We start from the raw sequence: 11,969 nt of genomic DNA, 5'->3' as shown, positions 1-11,969 counted from the left end.
CAGTTGCTTTAAAGTTTGGTTCTTGAACCAGTGAGACACTAGCTAAATCAACTACTGCAGTCTAGGCCTGTCTAGCTGGGCAGAAGGTTGAGGAGAAGACGTTACCTTGGGATTCTGAGTCAGTCTTCCCTACTCAGGACAGGAACTGTAAAAATTTTGGAGTCTCCTCGTACTCCCTGCTACATAGCATAGCTAAGTTTTGGATTGTGCAGGAGCGTAGTGTTACCACTGGCCACCCAGCCCGGCTGTCTGGGACCCTGACTTGCCCTCCATCCTCAGGTTTGACAAGATGTACCAGGTCCCTCTGACGCTGGACCGGGATGGGACCCTAGTCCGACTCCGTTTCACCATGGTGGCCCTAATTACGGTCTGCTGTCCGCTCGTCGCCTTTCTCTTCTGCATCCTTTGGTCCCTGCTCTTCCACTTCAAGGAGACGACGTCTACACACTGCGGGGTAGGGCTTGCAGGGCAGTGGTGTATTATATTCAGACCCGTCTGGATCTTTTCTGAGATTCTGATTTGATGTCAACAGAATGAGCCAGTTCTCCTGTAGGCTCCATCAGTTATGGTGGGCTCCTGGGTGGTGGTGGGTTGCTTGTAAATTGAGGTCTCATAAATTAGGCTCCTTCTACTTTCCATGAAGGTTCTAGGAGCTGGGGTCATTAAAGTTGGGCAGTCCCCAACCCAGAACCTGGACCAGGTCTAGAGGTGCACGCTTTTAATCCCAACGCTTGGGAGGCAGAGGCAGGTGAATCTCTGAGGCCAGCCTGATCTACATGGTGCGTTCCAGGGCAGCCAGGAATATAGAAATCCTGCCTTAGAAACAAACAGAGTTATAAAAACCCAGAATCCAGTACCTACTCCAGGGTTTCCTGGAAGGATAAGACAGGAATAGAGGACACTGTAGGTCTCAGTGTGTTGTCGTGGGCTTATGCCTTCGTTTGTGGGAATGTGTCTTTGTACATGTATGTGTCAGTGATTGTGCCTATATTTAATGGCTTCGAGAAAGGTTATGTGTGTGAAAGAAACTCGATCTGTCTATGTGGACCTAGTTATGTGCATGGATATGTGTTCTAGGTAGGCCCCATACCTCTGAGGCCGCTTGAGCTATGAAGAGAGATTTAAGAGTTTCTTTCTCTATAAAATGTCAGAATAAATAGGGTAAGACTGTGTTGACATCTGCTCTACTCCTATTCGCTGACCGACAGTGCTCCCCGAGACCAGAGCGTGAGCTTCAGTTTCTATGTGTCTAGAGGAGAGAGGTGGATGATGCCTGCCCTGCTCCTTCCTGGGGCTAATGTAGAGCTCCAGGTAGAGCAGCATGGGAAGGCGGGCTGGGAGTGCCAAGGGAGGAAAACAGGAGGAGGAAGAGAATGAGAAGGGATAAGAGACCGTAAGGTTAGGAGGTGGCCCCAGTTTGAGACAGAGCCTGGACATGGAGCTTAACTGACCTTAGAGCGTTGAAGGCCCCAGCCAGCTTGCTTTATACGATCCTCAGACTTCTCTGAAAACCATCTGCTCTATAGGGGGATGAGGTCTAGCAGAGCCTGTTTGGGAGTTTGGGGTGAGTATGTTCGGTACGACTTGAATTTTTTTTCTTTCTGATATGTAGGCATGAGCCTTGATTGACAGCACACAGTCTGATGAGAGATATCAGAGAGAATAGGGAAGCCAGAGGTGGTGGCTCCTGCCTGTAATCCCAGCAGGAGGGAGGCTGGAGCAGGAGGATTCACCAGAAATCAAGGTCAACCTGGGCTAAAGAGTCAAACCCTGTCTTACTCCACCCTCCAACAAATAAGTAAAAAGTGAATAAAAGGAACAGGACCAGGAGAAAAGTGAGTAGCTAGGTTAGCGGTTCTCAACCTGGCTCATGACCCCCACAGGGGTTGCATATTAGATATCCTGCATGTCAGATATTTATATTACAATTCATAACAGTAGCAAAATTATAGTTTTGGAGTAGCAACGGAATAATTTTGTGGTGTGTGTGTGGGGGGTGGGTCACCACCACATGAGGAACTGTATTAAAGGGTCACAGCATTAGGAAGGGTGAAAACCACTGAGCTAGGTGGTCTAGGATCATTTTCTGCCTTAGTGTTTGCTAAGACATGTTCCCATTACCTAACTCCTGTCCATTCTGAAAATCTTTCCAGGGTGTTTCCTCCTCTAGAACCCCTTGCCTAGCCTTTCTGAGGTGCTCTTCTTGCTGTTAGTCCCCCATTTCTCTCACACCATATCTGTGTCTGTCTTCCTCACCATGCTGGGATCTCCATGAGAACAAGCCCTGCACTGAGGCACAAAGTATTTGTTGGATAAATAGATAGGACTTCCCAGTCTAGTGGTTGGGAAAGGCAGATAGTCCAAACAAAATTAAAGGTTTTACAGCTTATAAGTTAAACAGAGTAGCCTGTTTGTTCTGCCCTTCTGGCTGGCCCTGAGGGCTAACGGGTCCAATGACCTCAGCCTACCTGATACCCACTACCCACTCTTGGCATACCAGTTAGGAAAGCATGGGTAGCTGCTTGCCTAGTGACCCTGGGAATATTTCACCCCTACTCCCTGGGGCTCTTCTGTTGGATACAATTGAAGTTTTTCATTTATGCTTTGAATTTCTTATCCAGAGTATCTCAGGAAGGGACAACCCTAGGAATAAAGTACGTAACCTAGTGTGACACACCATCATTAATGATATCGCCTCTGCTTATATATCCCAAGTAACAGGGAGCTCCCTTCTCTGTAGCTACAGGGGTTTAATAACTGAGAATGAGCACACTCTTTTTTTTTTCTAATAAGCATAGATTGGGAGAGGGTGATTTTTTTGAGTCAGAATCTCACTGTACAGTTCTAGCTGGCTTAAACCTGCTAGGGTGGCCCTGAACTCACAGAGATCCACCTGCCTCAGCCTTCCAAGAGCTGAGTTTAAAGGCGTGCACTACCATGCCTGGCTAACAGATTTTTTTATCTGTTAAAAAGTCTGCCCTGGCCTTGGCTCTGCTGTGATAACCATGGAACTATTCTTTCCTCCTGGCTTTTACATCAGGCCTGCAGAGATAAAAAGACAGTAATGGAGACCCCGAAGTCTGTCCTAGAAGCATAGCTCTAAGTTTTGCAGGAAACCTTCCCAGGATAGGGTCTGTAGACTCCTTACAACTCTAAATATGTCCTTGGACTTAATCCAGTTGGTAACTGTGTTGTCTTTATTGGGCCCAGGTCTGGATAATAAGCCTTCAGCTAACCTGGGAAATAAATGCACAAGCAATACTGTTCCTTCCTATTTCTGTCAGACTTTTATTGACACAGCCCAAGCTACCATTAGCTGTTTCTGTATAGGTACAGGCTGGACACTGATAGCTCATATTAAGGCCTACCTAGAACTCTTTCAGATCTGATTCTGTTTTTATTTACTGTTTGTGTGTGTGTGTGTGTGTGCTCAAGCACATGTAATCATGCATGCATGTCCCATGGCACACGTGTGTCAGTCAGAGGACAACTTTGAGAGTCAATTCTCTTCTTCCACCTTTGCATGCATTCTGGGGGATATCAGGTCATCAGGCTGTATGACACAGTGCTTTAACCTTCAGCCATCTCTTCAGACACTTGGTTCTCTCTCTCTCTCTCTCTCTCTCTCTCTCTCTCTCTCTCTCTTTTGGTTTTTCAAGACAGGGTTTCTCTGTGTAACAGCCCTGGCTGTCCTGGAATTAGCTCTTGTAGACCAGGTTGGCCTCGAACTCACAGAGATCCTCCTGCCTCTGCCTCCCGAGTGCTGGGATTAAAGGCATGCTCCACCACTGCTCGACTCACTTGGTTCTCTTAATGCAGGAGCAGGTAACTCTCTTGGTAGAGCTAAAAAAATATTCCCAGTCATGTTTCAATCAAAAAGAACCAGATCCACCAGGCAGTGGTGGTGCACACCTTTAATCCCAGCACTCAGGAGGCAGAGACAGGTGAATCTCTGTGAGTTTGAGGCCAGCCTGGTCTACAGAGTGAGTTCCAGGACTGGCTCCAAAGCTACTGGGAAACCCAAAAACAAACAAACAAACAGAGCCAAATCCCATTCTTCTTTTTCTTTTTGCCTTTCTAGAAATGCACTTGTCTCCCTTGGACACAATATTTAGAAAGATATCCGCCTCTGCTTGGCAGAAAAGCTAGTGGGCCGATCTTAGTCACTATCACCTCTTACAGTTGCACAGTGTTCTGGGATTTATGAGGTGGCCTTGTTGATTCGGAGAAGGCTGTGTGCCTGGGCAGGCGTGGAGAACTTGGCTTTGTGGGCGGAGGGCAGGCCCTGAGGACCTGGGGGTGGGACCCTCTGGTTTGAAGCAGTTTCAGTCTGACTGGAGTCCTCAATCCCAGCCCAGGATTCTTCAGCACGCAGTGTAAGTGTTTCTTGATCAGCTTCCCATTCCACCCTATTCCTGATGAAGAGCTAGTCTGGTAGACTCCTTAGTAGGAGGAAGTATGGGATCCAAGGAAAGATTTGGTCCCAGGTCTTTTAATCCAAAGCCATCTCTTGTTTGTCCCAGCTTGCCCCAGAAGGGAGCCCAGCTGGAGGAGTCATGGTGGTCAGGGCCATAGGGACGTGGGGAGGTTCTCCTCTTCCAGGAGGGAAAAAGGAATGGGAAAAGGCCAGCTTCCTGGGCTTGTGCTTAACCGGGATGAGTTTGACTCAGTACAGTAAGCTGAAGCTGAAGGGAGAAGGTTCCAAAGACCCTTGTTTATATTCCTCCAAATATAAATTGGATTGGATTGGATAAGGTAGTCCTCTGAGAAGGAGAGAATGGACATTTGGTCCTCTGCAGGATCCTGTGGTTTGGCTCATTAAGAGCCTGGGGGTGGAATGGCTGGTAACCTGTAGTTCTGCTGGAATGGGCCTTGGACACACTCACTGTTCCTAGTTGAACATGGGTGAGAAGGAGGAATGCGATCAGACAGGGTCAGCGAGAGGCTTAGCTCGTCTGAGCCAAGGGTCCTTAGTTTAGAGCTACTTGTCATCTGCCGTGTGATGGGAACAGTCCTGCCCAGCTGCCGTGAGGGCAGTGTTGTGAAGTGAGACCACCACAGCGCCAGTGTTCAGACCCCTGGGGCCCTCTTGCTGTCTCGACTCTTTAAGAGGCAGGATTAGAGTATCAGTGTGCCGCAGTTCCTAAGGACGCCCATGCCTGTGTGTGCCACTCCTACCCCATCATTTTGTTTTCTCTCCTGCTTTCCACTTATATTCTGGCTTTTCCTTGAACTAGTTCTGGAAAAGGCTCCACTTTCCAAGACCCAGGTATCCTACCAGGCCCCAAGTTGTATCCCTTGCCTTGCTTGGACCACTCCTTACAGGATGTTCTCTGCACCCTTGGACCCCGATGGGACCGTGTTCCGGCTCTGCTTCACAGCCTTTGTCTGGTGGGTCATCACTTTTCCCCTGTTCGGCTTCTTCTTCTGCATCATCTGGTCTCTGGTGTTCCACTTTGAGTACACGGTGGCCACTGACTGTGGGGTGAGTTCCAGGCTTCCCCGCACCTCGGGCAGGGGCAAGGTTATGAGGCAGTGGTAAGGGAAGATCAAGGAGGAGGAGAAAAGTGGAAGGTCAGAGAGAGGGAAGTGACAAGTCAGAATTCATGGAGAAATTAGAGACAGGAACTCGGAGAGCAGAGTCACCACCACCTCTAAGAGCTGGGAGACAATTGGGAGACGATTACAGAAAGTACAAAGAGTTGGGGCAGAGGGTGTTGAGGGCACCTGAGGGAGGGAAGGAATTGGGACTGGGCAGAATTGGGCAGGAAAAGGAGGAAGAGAGAAAGAAAAATCGGAGCCAGGATAAGTAACAGGTAGTTTTATCTCAGATTAGGGGAACCATCCCTGTTCTGTGATCTTCTAACTTGGTTTCTCTACTGGCAGCTCTAGGCCCCACAACCCATGTCCACTCAGGCTAGCTAGAAACCAGGATGAACTTCCTGCTTCCCAGATCAGTCTCCCAGGTCTTTTCTGAGGGATCAGGAATACAAGTTGTGTGTCAGAGGCATGGAGATGAATATACACTTGCTCTTAGCATATTCACACAAGAGACAGTTCTTAGACATAGTTACAATGTAGCGAGTTGGAGTTCTTTTCCTTTCTTTTTTTTTTTTAAAGATTTGATTTTTATTTATTTCTGTGTGTCTGTGTATGGATATGTGGGAATGATGACAGAAGATGGCATCAGATTCCCTGGAGCTGGAGTTGCAGGTGGCTGTGAGCTGCTTGGGGTGGGTGCTGGGAACTGAACTGGGGTCTTTTGAGAGGGCAACAAGCTCTCTTAACCACTGAGCCATCACTTGCTATTGAATTGAGGTTCTTACTGTGATAAAAAAAAAAGAGGGGGAACCCAGGGGCTTCAGGGCTCAGAGGAGACATTTAACCCAGCTTGGATACTGGAGATGATTTCTTTCCAGAAGGAGGGAACTTTGTTGCTGGAATACGTAGAGGTGAAAAAGGATCATTGTGAATACTAGGCTAACAATTGTGCATTTTATCCTGAGGGTAATGGAAGCTTTAGGAAGATTTTAAGCAAGAAGAGACATGATCAGGTCTGTGCTTTAGAATTTCCTTCCAGCTTCTGAATGCAGAAAGACTAGGGATCAAGAATAGGGAGGCCAAGACAGGCAGTGGTGGCACACACCTTTAATCCCAGCATGCCAGAGACAGGAGGCCAATCTGGTCTACAGATTGAGGTTTACCAAAGTGAGGGATATACACAGAGAATCCCTATCTTGAAACCCCTCCCCCCAAAAAAGAATAGGGAGACCAGTGGGAATGCTACTCCAGTGGCTTGTACTACTGGTGACCAGCACCAAGGAGATACAGACCAGCACCAGATGAGAAGGTGGAGCCCAGAGAAGGAATAAATAGGATTATCAGGAGCTGGAGTTTTTGTCGAGTTGGTAAGGGGTTGGAGGATAAGAAGGTGGATAAGCCTTTTATAACCAGTAGTATATATGGGGGTGGGGACTTTTGCCTGAGGCCAAAAGAATTATTTTTTAATGGTATAATCCGATAAGGAGTGTGTGTGTGCGCGCATATGCCAGAGGACAATCTTGGGTTGTCATATCCACTTTGTTTTTTAAGACAGTCTCATTTGACTAGGCTGGCCGGCCAGCGAGCTTCATCACCCTCTCTTTGCCTCCCCAGCACTGGAATCACAAGTACCTGCCATTGTGCCTGTTCTACCTGATCTCCAGGACTTAAACTCACACAGCAAACATTTCCTGAGCTATCTTTCCAGCCCCTGGTTAGGGGATTTCCTAGAACTTCCCCACTATGAGCTTCTGATCTACTTCTCCATTAGAAAAGGGTTCTTTGCCCATCAGTACTTTCAGCTCTGGGCTTATGGCGACGTTTGGAATGAACTGTACGCATCTGGTGTCTGATAGTTTTTGAGGTTGTTGTAGGCACAGGTAGTGAAGTAGGGAAACGATGTGCTGGAGAAGGAAGTGGAAATATTTACCTGGTTTATGTGTGTATGTTTGTATGTGGTGGGTGGCACAGACTCTAAAGTCCTGCCTCACCTTTATCTGGAAGAAGTTTGTGAAGTCAGCCTGATAGTCACCAACCTTCTCTTCTTCTCAGTCAGGTACTACCACCTAGAATGTTCTCCCAGTAGGCTTTAGATACTGGTCCTGGCACCCACAAAGTGGCTGAGATTGGAAGCAGTCTTCAGAATGACTGTTTTAGGAAGGCTGCACTCAGTCACCAACTCAGGGCATGAGAGAGGCTGTAAGGGCAAGAGGTTTCTTTCACTGTCTGGTGTGCTGCCTTTCCCGCTCGCGGTTTTCTTATACTCCGTAGCCCTGTTGACTCACAGCCTTTTTCTCAGACTTTTTATGAACGCCTGATTTATAAAAGCCATCACTTTTATACCCACTGTGGGCTTGACACTGTAGAGGCTCTGTCAGCCAGGTATATTGGTGAATGCTTTTAACGCCAGCACTCTCAGGTGGATCTCTGTAATCCAAGGCCAACTTGGTCTATATAGCAAGTACCAGACCAGCTGGGGCTTCATAGTAAGACTCTGTCTTAGTTAAACAAAATTAAATAAAGCACCCTATAAGATAGGTGACATTATAACTATATTACCAGTGTAGACAGGGGAGCTCAGAGAGGTGAAGGGCCTTGCTCAAGATCACCTAGATAATAAAGGCAGAGTTGGGATTCGGATCCAGCTTTTAGAACAGCTTCTCTGAGAACTCCACACTTAGCTTCCTCTGGCAGTGCTGAGGTGGCTGTGAGGTCCTTGGATTGCCTACCCCATGCCCTGAGAGGTCCCTCCCGCATTGCTCACTGTAGCAGCGGTCCAGAGGTTCATTCAGCATCTTTGGAAGGAAGGAATGGAGCTTCCAGAATTAGTCATAGCAGGGTCTCTGGGTTGCTGGCATCTACACTACCCTGGCTGTTGTTGAGTCTAAAAGTGTGTGGGCAATGGACTGATGCTTCTGGTATTGGATTCTTTCACAAAAGCAACTCTCACCTTCCAGGCCTGCATGTCATACAATTCCCCCGTGAGTCCATGTGTGTCAACGCTCGCAAATCACTGCTTTGCAAGAGACCTCTTCCCACCCCTGCCCCGGCCCCACTACACCACCGCCCACAGTGCTCCCATCCTCAGGCTTGTCTGTACAGAGAACTCCACTCCTTCGTTCCACACTCTCACCTCCCTCTCTTACCATGCTTAAGGAGTGAGACTGCTGCTCCACGAAGAACGCGGAGTTCCAGGCACGCGAAAGAGATAGAATTGGTGCACAGGGATAGGCTCATTCGCTTTTCGTCTTCCTTTTGTCTCTGTGATATTAAAGGTGTGCACCACTGTGCCCAGCGAGGCCATTTTCTTAGAATATATTACCTTAGAAGATTCCATTTTCTTTTTCTTTCTTTTTGTTTTGGAGACAGGATTTCTCTGTGTAGCTCTGGCTGTCCTGGAACTTGTTCTGAAAACTAGACTGGCCTCAAACTCAGAGCTCCTCCTGCTTCTGCATCTTGTGTGCTGGGATCAAAGGTGTGCACCACCTCGTCTGCCGGGAAGATCCCACTTTCTTTAACATGATCACATGATCAGGATAGGAATTCCCTCAGGATCTCATGGCATACTCTACACATTAGTGTACCTGCCTAGGGGGAAGAGTGGAGCCGGGAGCAGTTGAGAGGAACAGCTCAGCAGGGTGGCTCTGTTCCAAATAAAGTCCAAAGATCTGTGACTCATCCTGATCTTCAGGCCTCAAACCTGGGATCCTGGGATGCCCACAGAGCCATATTCAGGCACATCCCAGAGCTATTAGCATAGGGAGAACCTGAACTCATATGCACACCTGCTCAAATGTGCAGGTTCCAATCTCAAGAAAGATGGAGATAATCTTACCCTGTCCAAATCCCAGACAGACTAGGAAGTGAACATGTCAGTCCCGGGACCTACAAGGGCGCCTGGAGAACCTGGACGAAAAGGGAGTGGCTTTAATAGGTGGGAAGAAGGCCTTCCTGGTGGGTGGGACCAGCAAAGGAGATGCCTAGTCTCCCTGATTAACTCTCTTAGGTGCCCAATTACCTGCCATCAGTGAGCTCCGCCATTGGTGGGGAGGTTCCCCAGCGCTACGTGTGGCGCTTCTGCATTGGCCTGCACTCGGCACCCCCGCTTCTTGGTGGCCTTCGCCTATTGGAACCACTACCTCAGCTGTGCATCCCCGTGTCCGGGTTACCGCCTTCTCTGCCGCCTCAACTTCAGTCTCAACGTGGTGGAGAACCTCGCGCTGCTCGTGCTCACCTACGTCTCCTCCTCCGAGGACTTCAGTGGGTGCCCGACAAGGGAGGGGTGAAGGGCACGGGAAGGGGATGCAGCCCCCTTTCGTGCCTAAGGGTGAGGGTGGGGTCCATCCTCCTTTCTCCCTCCAGCCATCCATGAAAATGCTTTCATTGTGTTTATCGCGGCCTCTCTCAGTTACATGCTCCTCACCTGCATTCTCTGGCGGCTGACCAAGAAGCACACAGTAAGTCAGGAGGTACGGTCTACCCCTACTGGGCACTAGGAAGCCCAGAAGAAAATCAAGAGCATTTGTCCTTAGGATGTGGGTAATGATGGGTGACAAACGACTTTCCATTTGGAACTCAGCAAGAGGGCATGGGGGCTTTGGGCTGAGACTTGGAGAAAAGTGGAGAATGGTTAACTTGAGTGGAGAATGCATAGAGGCTGGATATGGGGCCCAAATCAAGGGTAGCAGCCAGGCCCAGTGGGTTAGAAACACAATGTCAGTGGACTGATTTGTAAGAATCCCCACCCATATACATGGCCTTTCTTTGCCCCACTGTACCTGAAAGTGTTGGCTTGGTGGGTGAACTCCATGCATCTTTCCTACTCCGTCCCGCTGAAGTGGGAAGGGCGAGAGATAGCACTATTCCTTGGTTTCGTTATCCCCCTAGATGCAGGGATGTAGACATGCTCATCATTTTCGCTGCCCCTGCCTACACTCCCTTCCATGACCACTTTGGGATGCAAGAGGGAAGTCCCAGCCGTTAGGAACTGAGTCTAAGAGGGAAACCCACCCACATATACCCAACAAGCTACAGAGTGATCAAATAGTCCGTCCTCTAGGATCGCAAGTCCTACAGCTGGAAACAGCGGCTCTTCATCATCAACTTCATCTCCTTCTTCTCGGCGCTGGCTGTGTACTTCCGGCACAACATGTACTGTGAGGCTGGAGGTGAGGCCAGGCTGGGGTCTGGAAATGCTCACAAGTGACCGCAGAGCAGCTCTGCTGGGCTTTGGGGCTTTTGTAGTAGGCGGTAGTCTTGGGTACTGGCTGTCACTGTGTTCTCTGTGGTGGGTTGGTAATGTGATGCTTAAGAAGTCACTAAGAGGGTAAACCAAGAGGTTCACTGTGCCCTGTTCCTTGTGTCCTCGTAACAGTGTATACCATCTTTGCCATCCTGGAGTACACTGTTGTCCTAACCAACATGGCGTTCCACATGACAGCCTGGTGGGACTTCGGGAACAAAGAGCTGCTAATAACCTCTCAGGTCGAGGAGAAGAGATTCTAAACCCTTCTCTGATGCTGGGAAGAGAACCTACTGCCCAGAAACAAGAAACCACTCTGGCCTCCCTATGTCCATGTCCTCTCTGGACCCTTCTCAAACTGAGGACTAGGGGAGAAGAGCAAGAGCGGGTATGACGAGCTGACCCAGCCCCACAGGGGTTGTCAAGAGACATCACTGTAAACTGAAAGCTCCACCACTTGGTGCTTAAAAAAAAAAGTCCTGAGGTTCATGACCATTATCCAGTTTTTGACCTTTACACAGACCCCTCTGACTGAGGTTAAGAACCACTGAGCAGTGCGGCTACCTGAAGATCACAGTCACAGCCATTTCTCTCTAGGGGTCCTTCCCATGAGCCTCATTGTGTCCCTGTGTATGACTGGGGGGAAGGCTGTGTTGGTGTGTGAGGCCATCTGATGGCAGTAGTGCCCTGTACTTGACAAATGACTCGTCCTAGAAACATCAAACGTATTTTCCTCCCCGTTTAAACCACTGGCTTTTTGGGCGCGCTGAAATATGCCTATAAGTTTAGCATAGTGGAGGCTAAGACTGGTGGACTGCTTCAAGATCCATGCCAACCTGGGCTATAGTGAGACCTCATCTCAAAAATGAAATGTCAGACATGGTGGCACATGCCTTTAATCTCAGCACAGCAGAGACAGGCAGACAGCTATGAGTTCAAGGCCAGCCTGGTCTATACAGTGAGTTTCAGGCCACTCAAATACCCTGTCTCAGAAAACAAACAAAATAGCCCCTAAAATCACAGGCTTATAAGACCTTTCCCTCTGGCAAGGGGACAGGGGTCAGAGGTAGAATTCTGTACTCCAGAATGGGTTCCTTGTTTTTCCTTCATTTTTCTCTACTGCTCCCCAGCTTTTATTTGTATATTTTATTTCAAAGGATAATAAATTTTTTTCTTTTGCCAACAA

General features: G+C 48.6%; 2 protein-coding genes across 3 annotated transcripts in view; both read left to right on the top strand.

Annotated features, from left to right (window-relative positions):
- Nucleotides 1-10,010, top strand: part of LOC125397349 (acyltransferase PGAP2) — an 11,723-nt gene extending 1,713 nt beyond the window's left edge. Inside the window, exons 2-4 of the mRNA XM_048429707.3 lie at nt 280-454; nt 9,548-9,801; nt 9,904-10,010. Coding sequence (XP_048285664.2) covers nt 290-454; nt 9,548-9,801; nt 9,904-9,913 — 429 coding nt within the window. The 5' untranslated portion in view covers nt 280-289 and the 3' untranslated portion in view covers nt 9,914-10,010. The remainder of the gene's footprint in view (nt 1-279; nt 455-9,547; nt 9,802-9,903) is intronic.
- On the top strand, nt 9,761-11,969 carry LOC148121571 (acyltransferase PGAP2). 2 transcript variants are annotated; one of them, XM_085692823.2, is made up of 4 exons: nt 9,761-9,801; nt 9,904-9,998; nt 10,601-10,709; nt 10,916-11,969. In XM_085692823.2, the coding sequence occupies exons 2-4, from the start codon at nt 9,954-9,956 to the stop codon at nt 11,044-11,046; spliced, it is 285 nt and encodes a 94-aa protein (XP_085548949.2). In that variant the 5' UTR covers nt 9,761-9,801; nt 9,904-9,953; the 3' UTR covers nt 11,047-11,969. The 2 variants fall into 2 exon arrangements, with proteins under 2 accessions (XP_085548949.2, XP_048285668.2); XM_048429711.3 differs by having other exon boundaries at nt 9,773-9,801; nt 9,904-10,010.

The sequence above is a fragment of the Myodes glareolus genome, chromosome 7 (assembly GCF_982192425.1).
Source record: "Myodes glareolus chromosome 7, mMyoGla1.1, whole genome shotgun sequence".
Taxonomy (NCBI): Eukaryota; Metazoa; Chordata; class Mammalia; order Rodentia; family Cricetidae; genus Myodes; species Myodes glareolus.
The sequence above is the reverse complement of the archived record's forward strand: the minus strand, read 5'-3'. Positions and strand labels throughout refer to the sequence as shown.

Excerpts from the sequence above, each read along its gene's own strand:
- LOC148121571 (XM_048429711.3), top strand. The coding sequence starts at position 9,954 with ATGCTCCTCACCTGCATTCTCTGGCGGCTGACCAAGAAGCACACAGTA. Across the intron at positions 10,011-10,600 it reads AGCACACAGTAAGTCAGGAG|GATCGCAAGTCCTACAGCTG; the intron begins GTACGGTCTACC and ends TCCGTCCTCTAG. Across the intron at positions 10,710-10,915 it reads CATGTACTGTGAGGCTGGAG|TGTATACCATCTTTGCCATC; the intron begins GTGAGGCCAGGC and ends TCCTCGTAACAG.